The sequence below is a fragment of the Pinus tabuliformis genome, chromosome 3_1 (assembly GCF_031772625.1).
Source record: "Pinus tabuliformis cultivar Carrire ecotype Pingquan chromosome 3_1, CPIR1, whole genome shotgun sequence".
Classification (NCBI taxonomy): domain Eukaryota; kingdom Viridiplantae; phylum Streptophyta; class Pinopsida; order Pinales; family Pinaceae; genus Pinus; species Pinus tabuliformis.
This window is the reverse complement of record NC_142301.1, coordinates 42766700-42782123: the sequence shown is the minus strand read 5'-3', so window position 1 is coordinate 42782123 and position 15424 is coordinate 42766700. Positions and strand designations below refer to the sequence as shown.

Genomic DNA, 15424 nt, shown 5'->3' with positions numbered 1-15424 from the left:
CGTTCTGAAAGTATCATCCAATTGTCCAACCAAGCTAGCTAGATCATCTGACATGGTGTCAACAAAAACCCCTCTTGAGATGTTGCTCGCAAGCTGAACCATGTCAGAATTTTTGGATGGAAATCTTTCAGAATATGACAGTCCCGTTCCAACCAACGAATGAACTTAACACATACTCATAATTATTCTCCAAAGAACCAGTTAAATCTGGTGAGGACAGCTGAACACCATTAGGCAACATTCTATCACAATCATGTACACCATGTCTGCTTAAAACTCTCTTCCTTGACCCGCAAATTTGTGGTTCACAACTGGGACTTCCTTGATTGTTCACAGCTCAGTTTTCAGAGTTAACATTAGGCTTTGCATGAGAGTTCTCAAAGTTCCAACCCCTGTATCATCCCCTTTCACATGCGATAGGAACGACAGGATGTGAACAATCAAAAGGTAACAACTTCCACCTCATTTCCGAGTGTGCGTGCCGAATTCATTATTATTGGTTGCTTCCTCTAACAATGTAGCTTTAGAATGATTTTCATGATTATAATTTTAGGCAGACCCATTGTCTAATTATTATCACTTGAATTTGTTGAATCCTTTGTGATTCTACTTGAGCAAGTGAACCTTTTCCTTGCCCATTTCAGCCATTTTCCGTTCCTCATCCAGAACAGAAACAGAATATCCATGCGCATCTTCCGGTTCTGCAGCTTGATTCATGTTAATCTTGTCTTCGCTTCCTTAGATACCTTCAATTTAGGGGTCAAACTTGAATTTACACCAAATCACTGGAGTTGACTGGCTTAGCAGACTCACAACCCTGAGTTTTTTCGCAATAAGGATTGTGGTAAGAGGGTTGATCATTGTTGGGACATTCAGATGTGCCATTAGAACCCTATTCTTGGGCCCCAAGCATTATGCATAATATTTCCAAAATAGAAACACACAGCATAAATGTTTTGGCATTTAGGTTGGTAAATTTTTTTTGAAGATGAGGAGCAACTTTTTCCCAAAATCATCTAGAACCCCTCCTTGTGCAAATCAGTTGGGAACCGGTAAACGTTGATTATTATAATATGAACAATTGTCTTAACATTCATCAAATTTTGTTCATCTCTTGCTTTTATGAGAGTCCTTTCAAAATTGATAATAAATAATAAAAATATACATGTTTGGATGCAAGGTTCACTGGTGACGAATCCAAACATTGACTTGGTAAGTTTTCAAACTTCCATTTATATTCTTATATTTCTTATGCATTTGTATTTGGTTAATTAAAGATTGATAAGTCTGGATGCATCTCAAGTTAATGTTTAGTCAGTTCTTTCCCAGCACTTTCTGAAATCATGCAGAATCTCACACCATGGATTATTGATCTTTAGGAAGATGTTTTTATATTAAATTACTGAATTACCGTTTCATGGACTACGAGGACATGGCTGATTTCATTGTGATGGCAGAAGTTACAAGTGTCAATGCAGGTAGGCGTTCTCTTATTGCTGAGGGTTTTTCTTTTCTGTGTATTTTGTGAGTTTCTTGTTGTTTTGATGTCCCATCGATATTTTGATCAGCATTTTTTGATCTCATTATGGTCTGTAATAATTGTTTCCTATGTTGATAGGCTGCCGATGAAGATTTTTTCGGGGATGCATTGATGGTTTATTTGTTATCATTGGGGGTTTTGTATTTTGACGAGTCTTTTTATATTTTGTTGAACTATAGGCCATCCTTTTTTCAATGTCTTTGAAGAATCTATGATGGTTTCTCTGTTATTCTGTTTTAGTGGGGGGTGTGATGGTCATTTGTTATTGTTAAGCATACGGGGTTTCGTATTTTTTGGTTTTTGGATTAGCCATTGAATACTGAATTGGGCCTATTTGATAATCTGTCTTTTGGTTATTGGCATTAGGGTGATTTGTCTTTTTATGTTGTGAGGTGGTATGATTCAGGCATATGTCTGTTTTGGTCTTCTGTCAATTGTTTCGTTGACTTTCTATGATGTTTTGAACAGGCTGTTGATCATTTCTGTACTTTATGGGGATGTATGGGATGAGCATTCTTTTGTTATTAAATAGTTGATGATTTGTATTCTTACATGTTTGATGTTATTATTGAGCTTTTTTGTGGGATCCTTTTCGGTAATGTTAAGGAATATCTCCTGTGTTTTTAATAGGTCGTTGGTAATTTATCTTTGAATGCATTTGATATGGTGGGATATTGCGGACGTTACTTCTAATGGATGCCATGGGCTCTTAAAATGATCCTAATGCAGTTCATTGTTTATTAATATTCCCATTCTTTTTTATATGTTTGACCCTGCAGGAAGGCGAAGCTGTACAGGTTTGACAAGGATGGGAATCAATGGAAGGAGCGTGGTGTAGGAACAGTAAAGTTTCTTAAGCACAAGGATACTACAAAGGTTCGGCTGGTCATGAGGCAATCAAGACATTGAAAATATGTGCAAACCATTTAAGTATGTAATTTGTTTGTTTGTGTTTTTTTTGTGTAATTTCCCCCCTGAGATTGTAATAGCTTATCTTACGTCCAAGTTTTAAGAGGCTTTCTGTGCCAGAATTTGTGTTGATCCTTATTATCTGGATTATATTGTTTTTTTTTTTTTTGCCTTGCAGTTCATTCACCCCAATGTCACTTCAGGAGCACGCAGGTAGTGATAAAACTTGGGTCTGGCATGCAACTGATTTCTCAGAGTGGGGAACTGAAGGAAGAACTCTTCTGCATTCGTCTTGGCTCTGTAGACAGTGAGCACTGTTCTTAGACTCTTCTAATCCTTGTTATGATCTTTTCTTTCTGTCTTGTATTTTTCTTTGATAAAATCAATGTTTGAGTACCTATATTCTTGGATCATTTCATTGAAGGGTTGATTTTTCATATGTTCTTAGGATGCTTTTGTGAAGATTATAGTGGGTTGGTAAGGGATCCCCCTCCCCAAACACCCTATCAGCATAGTTAAGACTTGAGTTTAGGGTCGCTTTAAATTATCTCTGGTAATAGCAAATGATACGGAGGACTGTGCATAACCCACCCCCTTTTTGATTCCAATAAGCAGAGGTGGTCACTATGGTAATCCGATTTCAATTTGTAGTTAGAAAATGGGGTCACAACTTTCCATATTTTTTGTTTTGTTTTGTATTTTTACATCAAACAATAGTATATTTATTAGAACCATAGTCAACTAAGCAAACAGGAAACAATTTATTTGACAGGTGGAAGAAGTGATAGGCTTAGAGCAATTGAATTGTAGCCATGCTTCTTGACAAATTGATGAACAGATGTCTCCTTACTTGAGATTTAGGTTGGCACCATGGCACCATCCGTGTCCATCATTATACACTAATCTTGTCATTATCTTCTTCACTGTGAATGACTGGCCTGTTCCCTGCAAATAGATCTGGGCATAGAGGAGCCAATCCAAGAACAGTAATCTCTAGCACAAGACAATATTAATGATCTAAATACCTAATCCTGAAAGCTTGAGTTTGATTTTTCTCTACTGGTTCTGAATCTCTGATTGAGAATCTCGCACTCGTCATTATCAAACCTTCTCCTTCATCATTGGCATCAGCTGCACTGCTGAGGTACTTTGGTTGGTTGTCATTGGACTTGAGAGCTTGAAGTTTCAAATGATTATAGTAACAGACAGCCAGAAAAGCCAGTCCACACCCACTCAAGTTTATGACTGTAACCTTTTCATTTATTACAGACAAAGATTATGTTATGAGCAGCCAGTCCTTGACAAGACCAGCAACATTCATAGTCAAGGCTGAAGTCTTTCCTATCAGAAGAAACACTGCAAGATTAAGAGCCAAGTCACAAGCCAAAATGTCATGTAATCCAAATCAAAGGAAAGACCCTGATTATCAGAAATGGGTATTCTACTAAGGCCCAGGGGTGCTAAGAAAAACAAGGCAACAAGGAGCAACAAAGATGTGATGGGATTCAACTTAATCCCTTTTGATGTTCGTGGAATTTGTATGAGAACCAATTGGGTAGTCTCACATGCAACTGCACTTAATTGGAGAATCACCTCCCATGCATTCATCTTGGCCTCCCCTAAGCTGAAATAGTAACTCCAATGGATATGGCCAACATATTGGCCTCGGGCTCACCATTATAAGCTTCTTTCTTCAGGGAAACCACAATCAAATACACAGCAATGGGAATTAGAGCTTTCAGCATTTGAAATAATGATACTGAGAGGAAAACATAGGCAGAATTTGAAAACCAGAGACCCAAAGAATACACTTATCAATACTATGGGTTCAACGAGCTTGAAGACTCTTACAATAGCAACAGCCAGTGTTGAGTAGAAGCCCATGTGAATCATGGTGGGACTGATCACACTAAAGTTGTCAAGCAATGGCAACTCCAATGGATATGGCTAACATATTGGCCATGGCCTCACCTTTATAAGATTCTTTCTTCAGGGGAACTGCAATCGAATGAATATCAAATGGGCACAAGAGCTTTCAAACATTTGAAATATCGATACTTTGAGAGACATGCACCAAGGGCTGCATCATTTAGGATTTGTACTCAGTTTAGGTGTCATATTCAAGGGGAAGTTGTTATGCTTTCCACCACTTCATAGATTGTTAGAGTGATGAAACAAAAGAGGCTCCCTCTTGAGGCTAGATTATGTCATTCATATCAGCTGTGTTGTTGATGTCCTAGCTCAGCCAGGTCTTGCCAAAACTCTGTTGAGGTTCAAAATTTATTATAAATTGAAATGTCTTCAAAAGAATTGACCTCATAAAATGCCATAATCACAAGATATGCCATACATGGCTGTGATTATGGCTCGCAAGACCCTTAGACTTTGAGCAATGAGGCTCGCAACATCACTTATGATTATGCACTCTACAATTCTGTGACCAGCTGAATGTCAAGCAATTGAACCGCGATTTAAATCATATTTTGTCAGCAATAAGTACTATACTTTGTCTTTATTTAGTGTAGAGAACCAAGCACTTATTCTGCTCATCTATAGAAGGGACAATGGTTGTTTGCCTATGAGGTATAAGGAAATCCTATCAGATGTTTTGTATTTTCATATGGAATTGAATCATACTCCTGCACACTGTAACATTCATATATATCAACCTGTAGAGGCTTTAATAACACCTGGTATTCTGGTTAGTGATTTTATTGGACCTCATGTGCATATCCTACATGCACAGGATGGACTATTCATATGTTACAGGGTATTATTCTTATTATTTAGGGTGCACATCTTCAGGTGCTCAAGAACGATTACTAGAAGAGTCAGTTAATTCTGCAATTTAAAGGATGAAAAAGGAGGTTATAGGAGTCTAGTTTTGGTTCTCATCCACAATGTCACACTAGTCTTCCTGGGCATGGTTCTCATGGTTTAATAGTGACTTGAGGAGTCATAATACCACAGATCACTAAACACGAACAGCTAAGGTAGCCCAAGGACAATAGCCATCTTTACACATTAATTAACAGGTCTTACATTAATTATCCTAGGGGGTTTTAATACTTCCAAATGCTTAAAAAATAGTTAGCAAAGCATTCACATTACACATTCCAGCAATCTTTTCTATAAACCAACCAAATGCAGTCAGGAGAGCCCTCCTTTTAAACTATGCAACCTTATTGTTAGTATGATCAACCTTATTTTAATATATAGTGTGACAAACCGTATGTGACAGGCAGGTGGAAAACTTTTCTCGCAATTGACTAAGCGACGTCCTGCGAGCCAGACTTGAGACGGAAACCCTCGTCAGAAGTATATGCTTGGCTCTTTTCCAAACAAATGAAGAGTCAATGAGGTTTTGTGTAATCACTTCTGGTATCGTATTGGGTTAACCCAACCCCTTTTTGATTCCAATAAGCAGAGGTGGTCACTATGGTAATCCGATTTCAATTTGTAGTTAGAAAATGGGGTCACAACTTTCCATATTTTTTGTTTTGTTTTGTCTTTTTACATCAAACAATAGTATATTTATTAGAACCATAGTCAACTAAACAAACGGGAAACAATTTATTTGACAGGTGGAAGAAGTGATAGGCTTAGAGCAATTGAATTGTAGGCCATGCTTCTTGAAAAATTGATGAACAGATGTCTCCTTACTTGAGATTTAGGTTGGCACCATGGCACCATCCTGTCCATCATTATACACTAATCTTGTCATTATCTTCTTCACTGTGAATGATTGGCCTGTTCCCTGCAAATAGATCTGGGCATAGAGGAGCCAATCCAAGAACAGTAATCTCTAGCACAAGACAATATTAATGATCTAAATACCTAATCCTGAAGCTTGAGTTTGATTTTTTCTCTACTGGTTCTGAATCTCTGATTGAGAATCTCGCACTCGTCATTATCAAACCTTCTCCTTCATCATTGGCATCAGCTGCACTGCTGAGGTACTTTGGTTGGTTGCCATTGGACTTGAGAGCTTGAAGTTTCAAATGATTATAGTAACAGACAGCCAGAAAAGCCATTCCACACCCACTCAAGTTTATGACTGTAACCTTTTCATTTATTATAGACAAATATTATGTTATGAGCAGCCAGTCCTTGACAAGACCAGCAACATTCATAGTCAAGGCTGAAGTCTTTCCTATCAGAAGAAACACTGCAAGATTAAGAGCCAAGGCACAAGCAGAAATGTCATGTAATCCAAATCAAAGGAAGAGACCCTGATTATCAGAAATGGGTATTCTACTAAGGCCCAGGGGGTGCTGAGAAAAACAAGGCAACAAGGAGCAACAAAGATGTGATGGGATTCAACTTAATCCCTTTTGATGTTCGTGGAATTTGTATGAGAACCAATCGGGTAGTCTCACATGCAACTGCACTTAACTGGAGAATCACCTCCCATGCATTCATCTTGGCCTCCCCATAAGCTGAAATAGTAACTCCAATGGATATGGCCAACATATTGGCCTCGGGCTCACCTTTATAAGCTTCTTTCTTCAGGGAAACCACAATCAAATACACAGCAATGGGAATTAGAGCTTTCAGCATTTGAAATAATGATACTGAGAGGAAAACATAGGCAGAATTTGAAAACCAGAGACCCAAAGAATACACTTATCAATACTATGGGTTCAACGAGCTTGAAGACTCTTACAATAGCAACAGCCAGTGTTGAGTAGAAGCCCATGTGAATCATGGTGGGACTGATCACACTAAAGTTGTCAAGCAATGGCAACTCCAATGGATATGGCTAACATATTGGCCATGGCCTCGCCTTTATAAGATTCTTTCTTCAGGGAAACTGCAATCGAATGCATATCAAATGGGCACAAGAGCTTTCAACATTTGAAATATCGATACTTTGAGAGACATGCACCAAGGGCTGCATCATTTAGGATTTGTACTCAGTTTAGGTGTCATATTCAAGGGGAAGTTGTTATGCTTTCAACCACTTCATAGATTGTTAGAGTGATGAAACAAAACAGGCTCCCTCTTGAGGCTAGATTATGTCATTCATATCAGCTGTGTTGTTGATGTCCTAGCTCAGCCAGGTCTTGCCAAAACTCTGTTGAGGTTCAAAATTTATTATAAACTGAAATGTCTTCACAAGAATTGACCTCATAAAATGCCATAATCACAAGATATGCCATACATGGCTGTGATTATGGCTCGCAAGACCCTTAGACTTTGAGCAATGAGGCTCGCAACATCACTTATGATTATGCACTCTACAATTCTATGACCAGCTGAATGTCAAGCAATTGAACCGCGATTTAAATCCTATTTTGTCAGCAATAAGTACTATACTTTGTCTTTATTTAGTGTAGAGAACCAAGCACTTATTCAGCTCATCTATAGAAGGGACAATGGTTGTTTGCCTATGAGGTATAAGGAAATCCTATCAGGAATACCCTAGGTGCCCTTCCTTCGGTACATCTGGTAGTTAGCTAAAAGTGGTTTTTCATGACTCCAGTTCTATTTTCAGTGGGCGGCTTGGCACCATTTTTAGAAAGGAGGTGCAAAGGAGCTGCCTAACTTAATTTGGGTGATTTTAAAATTCCTCTTTGTTAAATTTGGAAAACTTGAAGTTTGGGAAATGTTTATTTTGTATTTTGACAAAGTTGACCCCGTTGATTAGTTTGCAACTTTACATGTGAGATGGAACTTTATTATTGAACAAGAAAGCTGATTTGGAATTCTTATTTGTTGAGACAAATTAGTTAGTAATGGAATTCTAGCTGATTGCATGAGTTTTTGTTTACTTATGAAGAGATCAAGCCACTTATTGCAATGGTTTAGTGGAAGCCATATTTATGGTTGTTATCGGGCAATTTTGCAGCATTTTCCTCACTTCAGCCACTCAACAACAGTTAGATTTTGCATGAATAGGCCACCCACCTTTGGGAATTTGGGGAGCTAGAAGAGAACACTGAATGGCATTATTTTCTAGAGTTTTCTCAGTGAGCAGTCAACGTTCTCTTCCATCCTTCCTTTCTCTCATTGCTGCCTACATCTCTGTGCAGTGCATACTATTGCAATCATTCTCATATTTTATCTCCATGATGCAAACAATCTTTTGACTAATACATTGATGGAGTTTGACCATGCAGTTTCTTTACAGCTCTCCAAATTCGATGGTTGAACAGTGTTGTATGTTGCAGTAGTGTGAATGACCTAAGTGCCTGTACTTTGAAGATTTTTTATCACTTAAAAGTGCACAACCATCTTTTCTTCTTTCATATTTGGTGGTCGTGGACTGGGATTTTGCATATTATTTGATCTTATAAGTTTCTTGTGTCCTTGGATGCTTACACATATATCAATGAAAACTACTTTCTGTGATGATCACTCATATTGACCAAGCATATGCTTCCAAGTGCTGAAAGTGCATGAACACGAGGGACACCCTCCTGACTGGAGAAATGACAGTCCAAACAGAGGAGTAATTAGCTGTGACCTTAGGCTAATTAGTAATTTCTCATAGCTGTTTCTTAGTTTTGCACAAATCAGATCAGAGAGAGAACACTTCCCAATACATAGTATTAAAAATTATAAGATGAAGTTTGAATTTAACAAAGTCAAAGGATGAACCGAAGTCTTGGATAGCTAACGCAGATCTGACACCTTCATGAGACAGAAATCAGAATGCATGGACAGAGACTACTAGGAGCTTTCCAGAATATTTCCAATCTAGCTCATGCATGGACGAGCACAAATTCTCTTCAACAAGAGAATGTGCAAATTAATTAATCTTCAGTAAGTTGACTACATGTGGATGAGATATAGTGAATTATCTACAAGTTGAAAGGTTCTTTAGCAAATGTATGCTAAAAACATGTGGATCTGGATTAGCTTAATCTCCAAGCTAGGTTACAACTGAATGTACATCATGGGGGGTAAACATGCAAGGGTCACTTGATTGTCAACAGCCATATACAAGGAATTCATATCACCCACCTGAGAATCGGGCAAACTGAAAATCACTGATATGTCGATGTTGCATAAGGAGAACACATATTGCCCTATTTCCAGCTAGAGGCCCCATTATAGTCAAGGTTTGCATTTTCAAGACTACAGGGATTGCAATTTTCATTCACAAGAAAATTTGTCCCATTTTCTTACCAAAATATGCATCGACAAGAGAGGCTGAACCGGTGCCCCTTATTCCATGCCTAATCATCAAGCCCAAAATAACACATGCTTTTCTTGGTGGAAAACATCACTTGTGGATGACAATTTAGCAGAAGCATGAACAACCATGTGAATGGGATTATCGTGCACCCAGATAACTAAAAAACAAATAAGTCTATCAAGGATTGTGCAGACGGAACTTGGAAGCAGTCGGAAAAATCCTTGTTAGGACTCGAAAGGCCCCAAACATCTAAAAAGGTTGTGAAGGCTTTAGGGAACAAAGCATGATGCTACAATTCCAACACCAGAAGTCAATAAAACGTTTTTTTCTCTTTTACAATGTCATGAAGATCGTAACCTCGAATACTAGAAGAGGTAAGCCAGAAAATAAGGGTAGAGCTCTATAAAAAGAAGCTAATATTTGACAAGCCTGACATTGTGTTTGTCTAATAAACAAAGTTGTCAAGTGAAGCAATTGAAATGGTATATTTGAAAAAACACAAAAGATAGAAGAAAACAATGGGCAGAGTATGTGGCCTTCTGATATGGTGGGATCAATACAAATTTTGTACAAGTATATGTAGGGAGATTATGGGTAAGCTAAGACTTCTCCTCGAGCATTGGAACTTGTAATTTTATGTAACCAATGTCTATGGAACTAATTTAGCTGTTTCAAAACCTATCTATTGGAAACTCTTGTAATAAGAAATGAAGAACTATTGCAATTACCCTGTAGGGCTTTAATAACACCTGGTATTCTGGTTAGTGATTTTATTGGACCTCATGTGCATATCCTACATGCACAGGATGGACTATTCATATGTTACAGGGTATTATTCTTATTATTTAGGGTGCACATCTTCAGGTGCTCAAGAACGATTACTAGAACAGTCAGTTAATTCTGCAATTTAAAGGATGAAAAAGGAGGTTATAGGAGTCTAGTTTTGGTTCTCATCCACAATGTCACACTAGTCTGCCTGGGCATGGTTCTCATGGTTTAATAGTGACTTGAGGAGTCATAATACCATAGATCACTAAACACGAACAGCTAAGGTAGCCCAAGGACAATAGCCATCTTTACACATTAATTAACAGGTCTTACATTAATTATCCTAGGGGGTTTTAATACTTCCAAATGCTTAAAAAACAGTTAGCAGAGCATTCACATTACACATTCCAGCAATATTTTCTATAAACCAACCAAATGCAGTCAGGATAGCCCTCCTTTTAAACTATACAACCTTATTGTTAGTATGATCAACCTTATTTTAATATATAGTGTGACAAACCGTATGTGACAGGCAGGTGGAAAACTTTTCTCGCAATTGACTAAGCGACGTCCTGCAAGCCAGACTTGAGACGGAAACCCTCGTCAGAAGTATATGCTTGGCTCTTTTCAAACAAATGAAGAGTCAATGAGGTTTTGTGTAATCACTTCTGGTATCGTATTGGGTTATTGTTAGAAGCGATAATTGGATTCGGATTCTCATCGAGTGAGTTGTTCTGCTTTCTCAATTTGAGAGGGTTTGTTTGGAGGGAAAAACGAAAGAGGACATACAAGAATAGTGAGGGGAAAGATGCAGAGGAAGAGGATTGAGAACATCGCCAGCAGGCAGGCTACATTTTCCAAATGTAGGTGGATTGCTGAAGAAAGCTTACGAGCTCTCGGTGCTCTGCACTGCAGAAGTTGAACTTGTGATTTTCTCCCCAGCAGGAAAGCTCTATTAACTGTTTTTTAGTGCAAATCCTACTATTTTGATTCTAATAATCATGGCTATGCAAACCTCATGAGATTCTTACTAATAACCCCGATGGTGCAAGCCCTAGTAAGCTCGATGTTGAAAAACTTAGTGTAAAACCTCCAAATCGCTGGTTTTGTTGTAGTGCTTATTGGAGAGTATATAAAAAATTTCACACCTTTTTATGAGATATGGGAGGAAAACATGTTAAAGATTTTTAATAAATATAAAATTTCCAAAATGATGCTAGTTACGTGTGATTCTTTTTTCATTGTTTGTGATTATGAAAAATGAAACTCAATGTTTTTTCATTAGTGCACACATATTTCATTATATAATTGCATATAGAAAAATCATTCCAGAGCCGATAACAATAAAAGTGAAGAATTTATGGTCCAACGTTATATTTAAGGGAGATGTTTAAGGATGACGTTTGAATTTTGTTTTTCATTTTAAGACATTTGGAGCAAATATTAGGAAGGACTTTGAGAAAAGATTGTCCTTGATTTTCGAAAATGGAGTTGTTCCTTTCCAGCCATATGCCCTAAGTGACCATCAAAGGGAGAGCTCATATGTTTTTTGGATGTTTTCTTTATAGCCATTTTTTTACACATATCCATAGAGTCCCCATGCCATTGATGTGAATTACTTGTTCGGTTTTTTTTAACCAAACAAGAAAAATTAAAAAAATACCTCAAGATCAAACACTGAAACAAAGACCTATTGACATAACTTTTAAAGTATGGAAAGAACTTGTAAAATCATATGAGAAGTTGGATGCACAAAGAAAAGCCGGCAATGAGAGCATTCAGGTATTGAATTTTTCATTAAACATTATTTAGAATGTATTAATACTTATAAGTATCTTAGACATGTATTTGTGTGAAAATAAATTGAATTGGTTTATGTTTAAGGACAAGGCATCCAAGGCGAGGTTAACCAAGACAAAAGTCACTCATCGTAGTGGCCAGAAAGGTTTAAAAGCACTGATAACAACCTTTGTAAGTATATTAAACATGTGATATTTTTTTAATAAATTTTGTACTAGAAGAAAGTCATTGTTATCTAATTTCTCCCTATTTACTGATTGATAGGAACTAAAATATGGAAGACCTCCAAATCATTTGGAAAAGGAGGTGCTGCAGCAAAAGAGATGGGTTGAATTTGTTGTTTGGATGGACTCTATGGTATGTAATCTTAGTTGGATTTCCAATATACTTTTAAACCATATTTTCATTTTATTTTTTAGTACTATTAGATATTATATCTTACCTCATTTTATGGTTAACATTGTATAACAAAAACATGCGTTGTGTTATGTAATTAATACTAACATGTAATATTGATTTTTTTTGTCAGAATGCTATAGGTAATGATTGCCAAGACGATGATCCAAATTATGTTCAACATATATCAGGAGATGATGAGGATGAGGATGAGGATGATGGTGGTGAAGGAGGAGATGATGATGATAGTTGCGGTGTTGGTGATGATGTGGATCAGAGTAATGAGGATGGTCAAGATGATCATGAGGATGATCTTGGTGGTGGTAGCTAGGCATGCACATGCATTGTTTTTTATGAAGAAATTATTGTGTAGAATGACATTGTTATGTTTAGATGGGTGTTGTGAATTTACCCTATATCAATGAGACATTTTGATTTGTAATCATACGATGAGTTTGATTTATGTATGTTGTTAATTTATCGTAGAATAACGATATTCATGAAATATTTTGATTTGTTAATCATATTTGAATTTTACTTGTTTTGATTAAAAATAATACTGATTTTATTAGTATTATGTTGCTATTTTATACATGTTTTGAAAATTGTTAATGACACATTGTTATTTTTTTGGATGGATGTTGTCAATTTCTCTTAAATTTCTTTACAAATGATTTTGAATTGTGATATATGCTTTAATGATATTTAGAAACTATCATATATTTCACTATGAATCTATAAAGGGGGTCATATATGTAAAGAAAAATATACTCTATATAAGAAGTCAAATGCGGATGTAACCATAGATGCAAAATTGAAAGTAAAATTGGATGTTAAACTAGGAATTAATACAAAATGCAAACAATTGACATACAAAGTGTTTTAAATTAGAAGTGAAAAATTGTGCAATAGTTGACACAAAGAAGGGAACAAAACATGGCATACAAAAAGATATCAAATTGGGCAAAAACAAGGACACATAAATGGGCACCAAATTAGATGCAAAAAAAGACAACAACTAGATGTAAAATAAGATGCAAAGTTGAGCGTTAAAAAGAAGCAAAAAACGTTACAAATTAATATGCCAAATGATGATGCAAATAATGGTGTAAATTTGGGATGCAAACTTGGGTGCAAAAAAGGAAAAAAAAAGATGTAAGAAAAGACATAAAACAAGATGAAAAATGGGGCTGAAAAAAGGTGAAACCAAGGATGCCATATTGGATGTAAAAAATGATTCCTAATCACATGCAAATTTAGGCTTGAACTCAGACACAAATATATATGCAAATGTGGACACAAAATGAGGCAAAAAAAGACGCAAATTTGGATGGTGAAAACGATGTAAAATTAGACACCAAAAAAATGCAAAATTGGATGAAAAAGTCGGTGTAAATAATGGTGCAACATTGGACACAAGTAGACACAAAAAAATGGTGCAAAAAGGGGCATAAAATAGCTTAAAATTGGGTGCAAAACTTGGTGCAAAAACAAATACAAAAGTAGACGTAAAAAATGACTCTAAATTGAATGTACCATTAGACACAAAATAAGATGCAAAGGTGGACACAACACATGACTCAACATAAGATGCAAATATAAATGCAAATTTGGATGCTCAAAATGATGTAACATTAGATGCAAGAGATGGTGTTAAAAATGATGCAAAATTGGATGAAACAAATGACACAAAATATGGTGCAAAATGAGATGGGAAAAATGGAGGCAAATCAAACGTAAATGTGGATGTAAAAAATGGTCCAAAAAAAGATGCAAAAATGGGCACAAAAATGGATGCAAAATTTGGTGCTAAATCAAATTCAACACATGGTGCAAAGATAGGCACCAAAGCTGGTGCAAAAATAGAAGCAAAAACTAGTGTAAGACTAGATACAAAACCTGGCGTAAGACTAGATGCAAAAACTGACACAAAATGGATGCATAAAAAGACGTTAAATTGGATTCAAAATACAGTGTAAACTTGATGCAAATGATGGTGCAAAAATGGAAGCAAAGAATGACACAAAATAGGAAGAAAAAGAGAATGAAAAATAGATGCAAAAAATGACACAAAACTAGAAGCAAAACCTGTCATAAAATAAGATGCAAATCTTGGTTCAAAATTTGACGCAAAAAATGATGCATAGTTTGGTGTAAAAAATGATGCAAAATCTAGCGTGAAAAAGGATGCAAAATCAGGTGCAAAAAAGGACGCTTTAAAAATTGTACAATAGAGCCAGATTTAGCGCCAGGTTGCTCATCACAATTACAAAAAAAATGCACTAAAATCTAGCGCTAAATCTGGCGCAAATCACTGGTTTTGTTGTAGTGATTTTCTCCAGCTGATCTTTTAATCTGGTAACTTCTTTTGTTTCTACGTCCTTATTTCCATATGCCATGAGAAGTCTAATGTCTTCATCACTATTGGATGAGTCATTACTTTTATCATGAGTATAATAACTTCTATTACCTTCTTCAAACATCTTTCCTTTGTTATGAAGGCATCTAGTAGCGTAGTGACCAACTCTACCACAAGAAAATCATTTGAAAGGTAGCTTACCTTCGAACCTTCCAGATCCTCGTTGAAGATTCTTGACAAAATTTTCCTCATATTCTTCTTTTGAAATGTATCCTAATTCACTGAGTTTTTCTTTTCCCTTTGCTGATACTTTAAATGCGGCTTCTCTCATATCTAATGGTCCTCATTTTCTCATTTCAAAAGCAATTAGGATTCGGTGAAGCTGCGTCATAGTGATTTTCTGTAGATCCTCCTTTCTTCTATGGTAGACACTTTGGATTCAAATTTAGCAGATAAGGATCTCAAAACTTTCTTAACTAAGACAACTTCCTTAATTTCTTCACCCAGA

General features: G+C 36.4%; 1 protein-coding gene across 1 annotated transcript; it reads left to right on the top strand.

Annotated features, from left to right (window-relative positions):
* Positions 1-11003: 11003 nt before the first annotated feature.
* LOC149185675 (uncharacterized) lies at positions 11004-13034 on the top strand. Its single transcript, XM_089412459.1, has 3 exons — positions 11004-12332; positions 12426-12518; positions 12691-13034. Exons 1-3 carry the CDS (start codon positions 12204-12206, stop codon positions 12886-12888), a joined length of 420 nt encoding a protein of 139 aa, XP_089268585.1. The 5' UTR covers positions 11004-12203; the 3' UTR covers positions 12889-13034.
* Positions 13035-15424: the final 2390 nt, after the last annotated feature.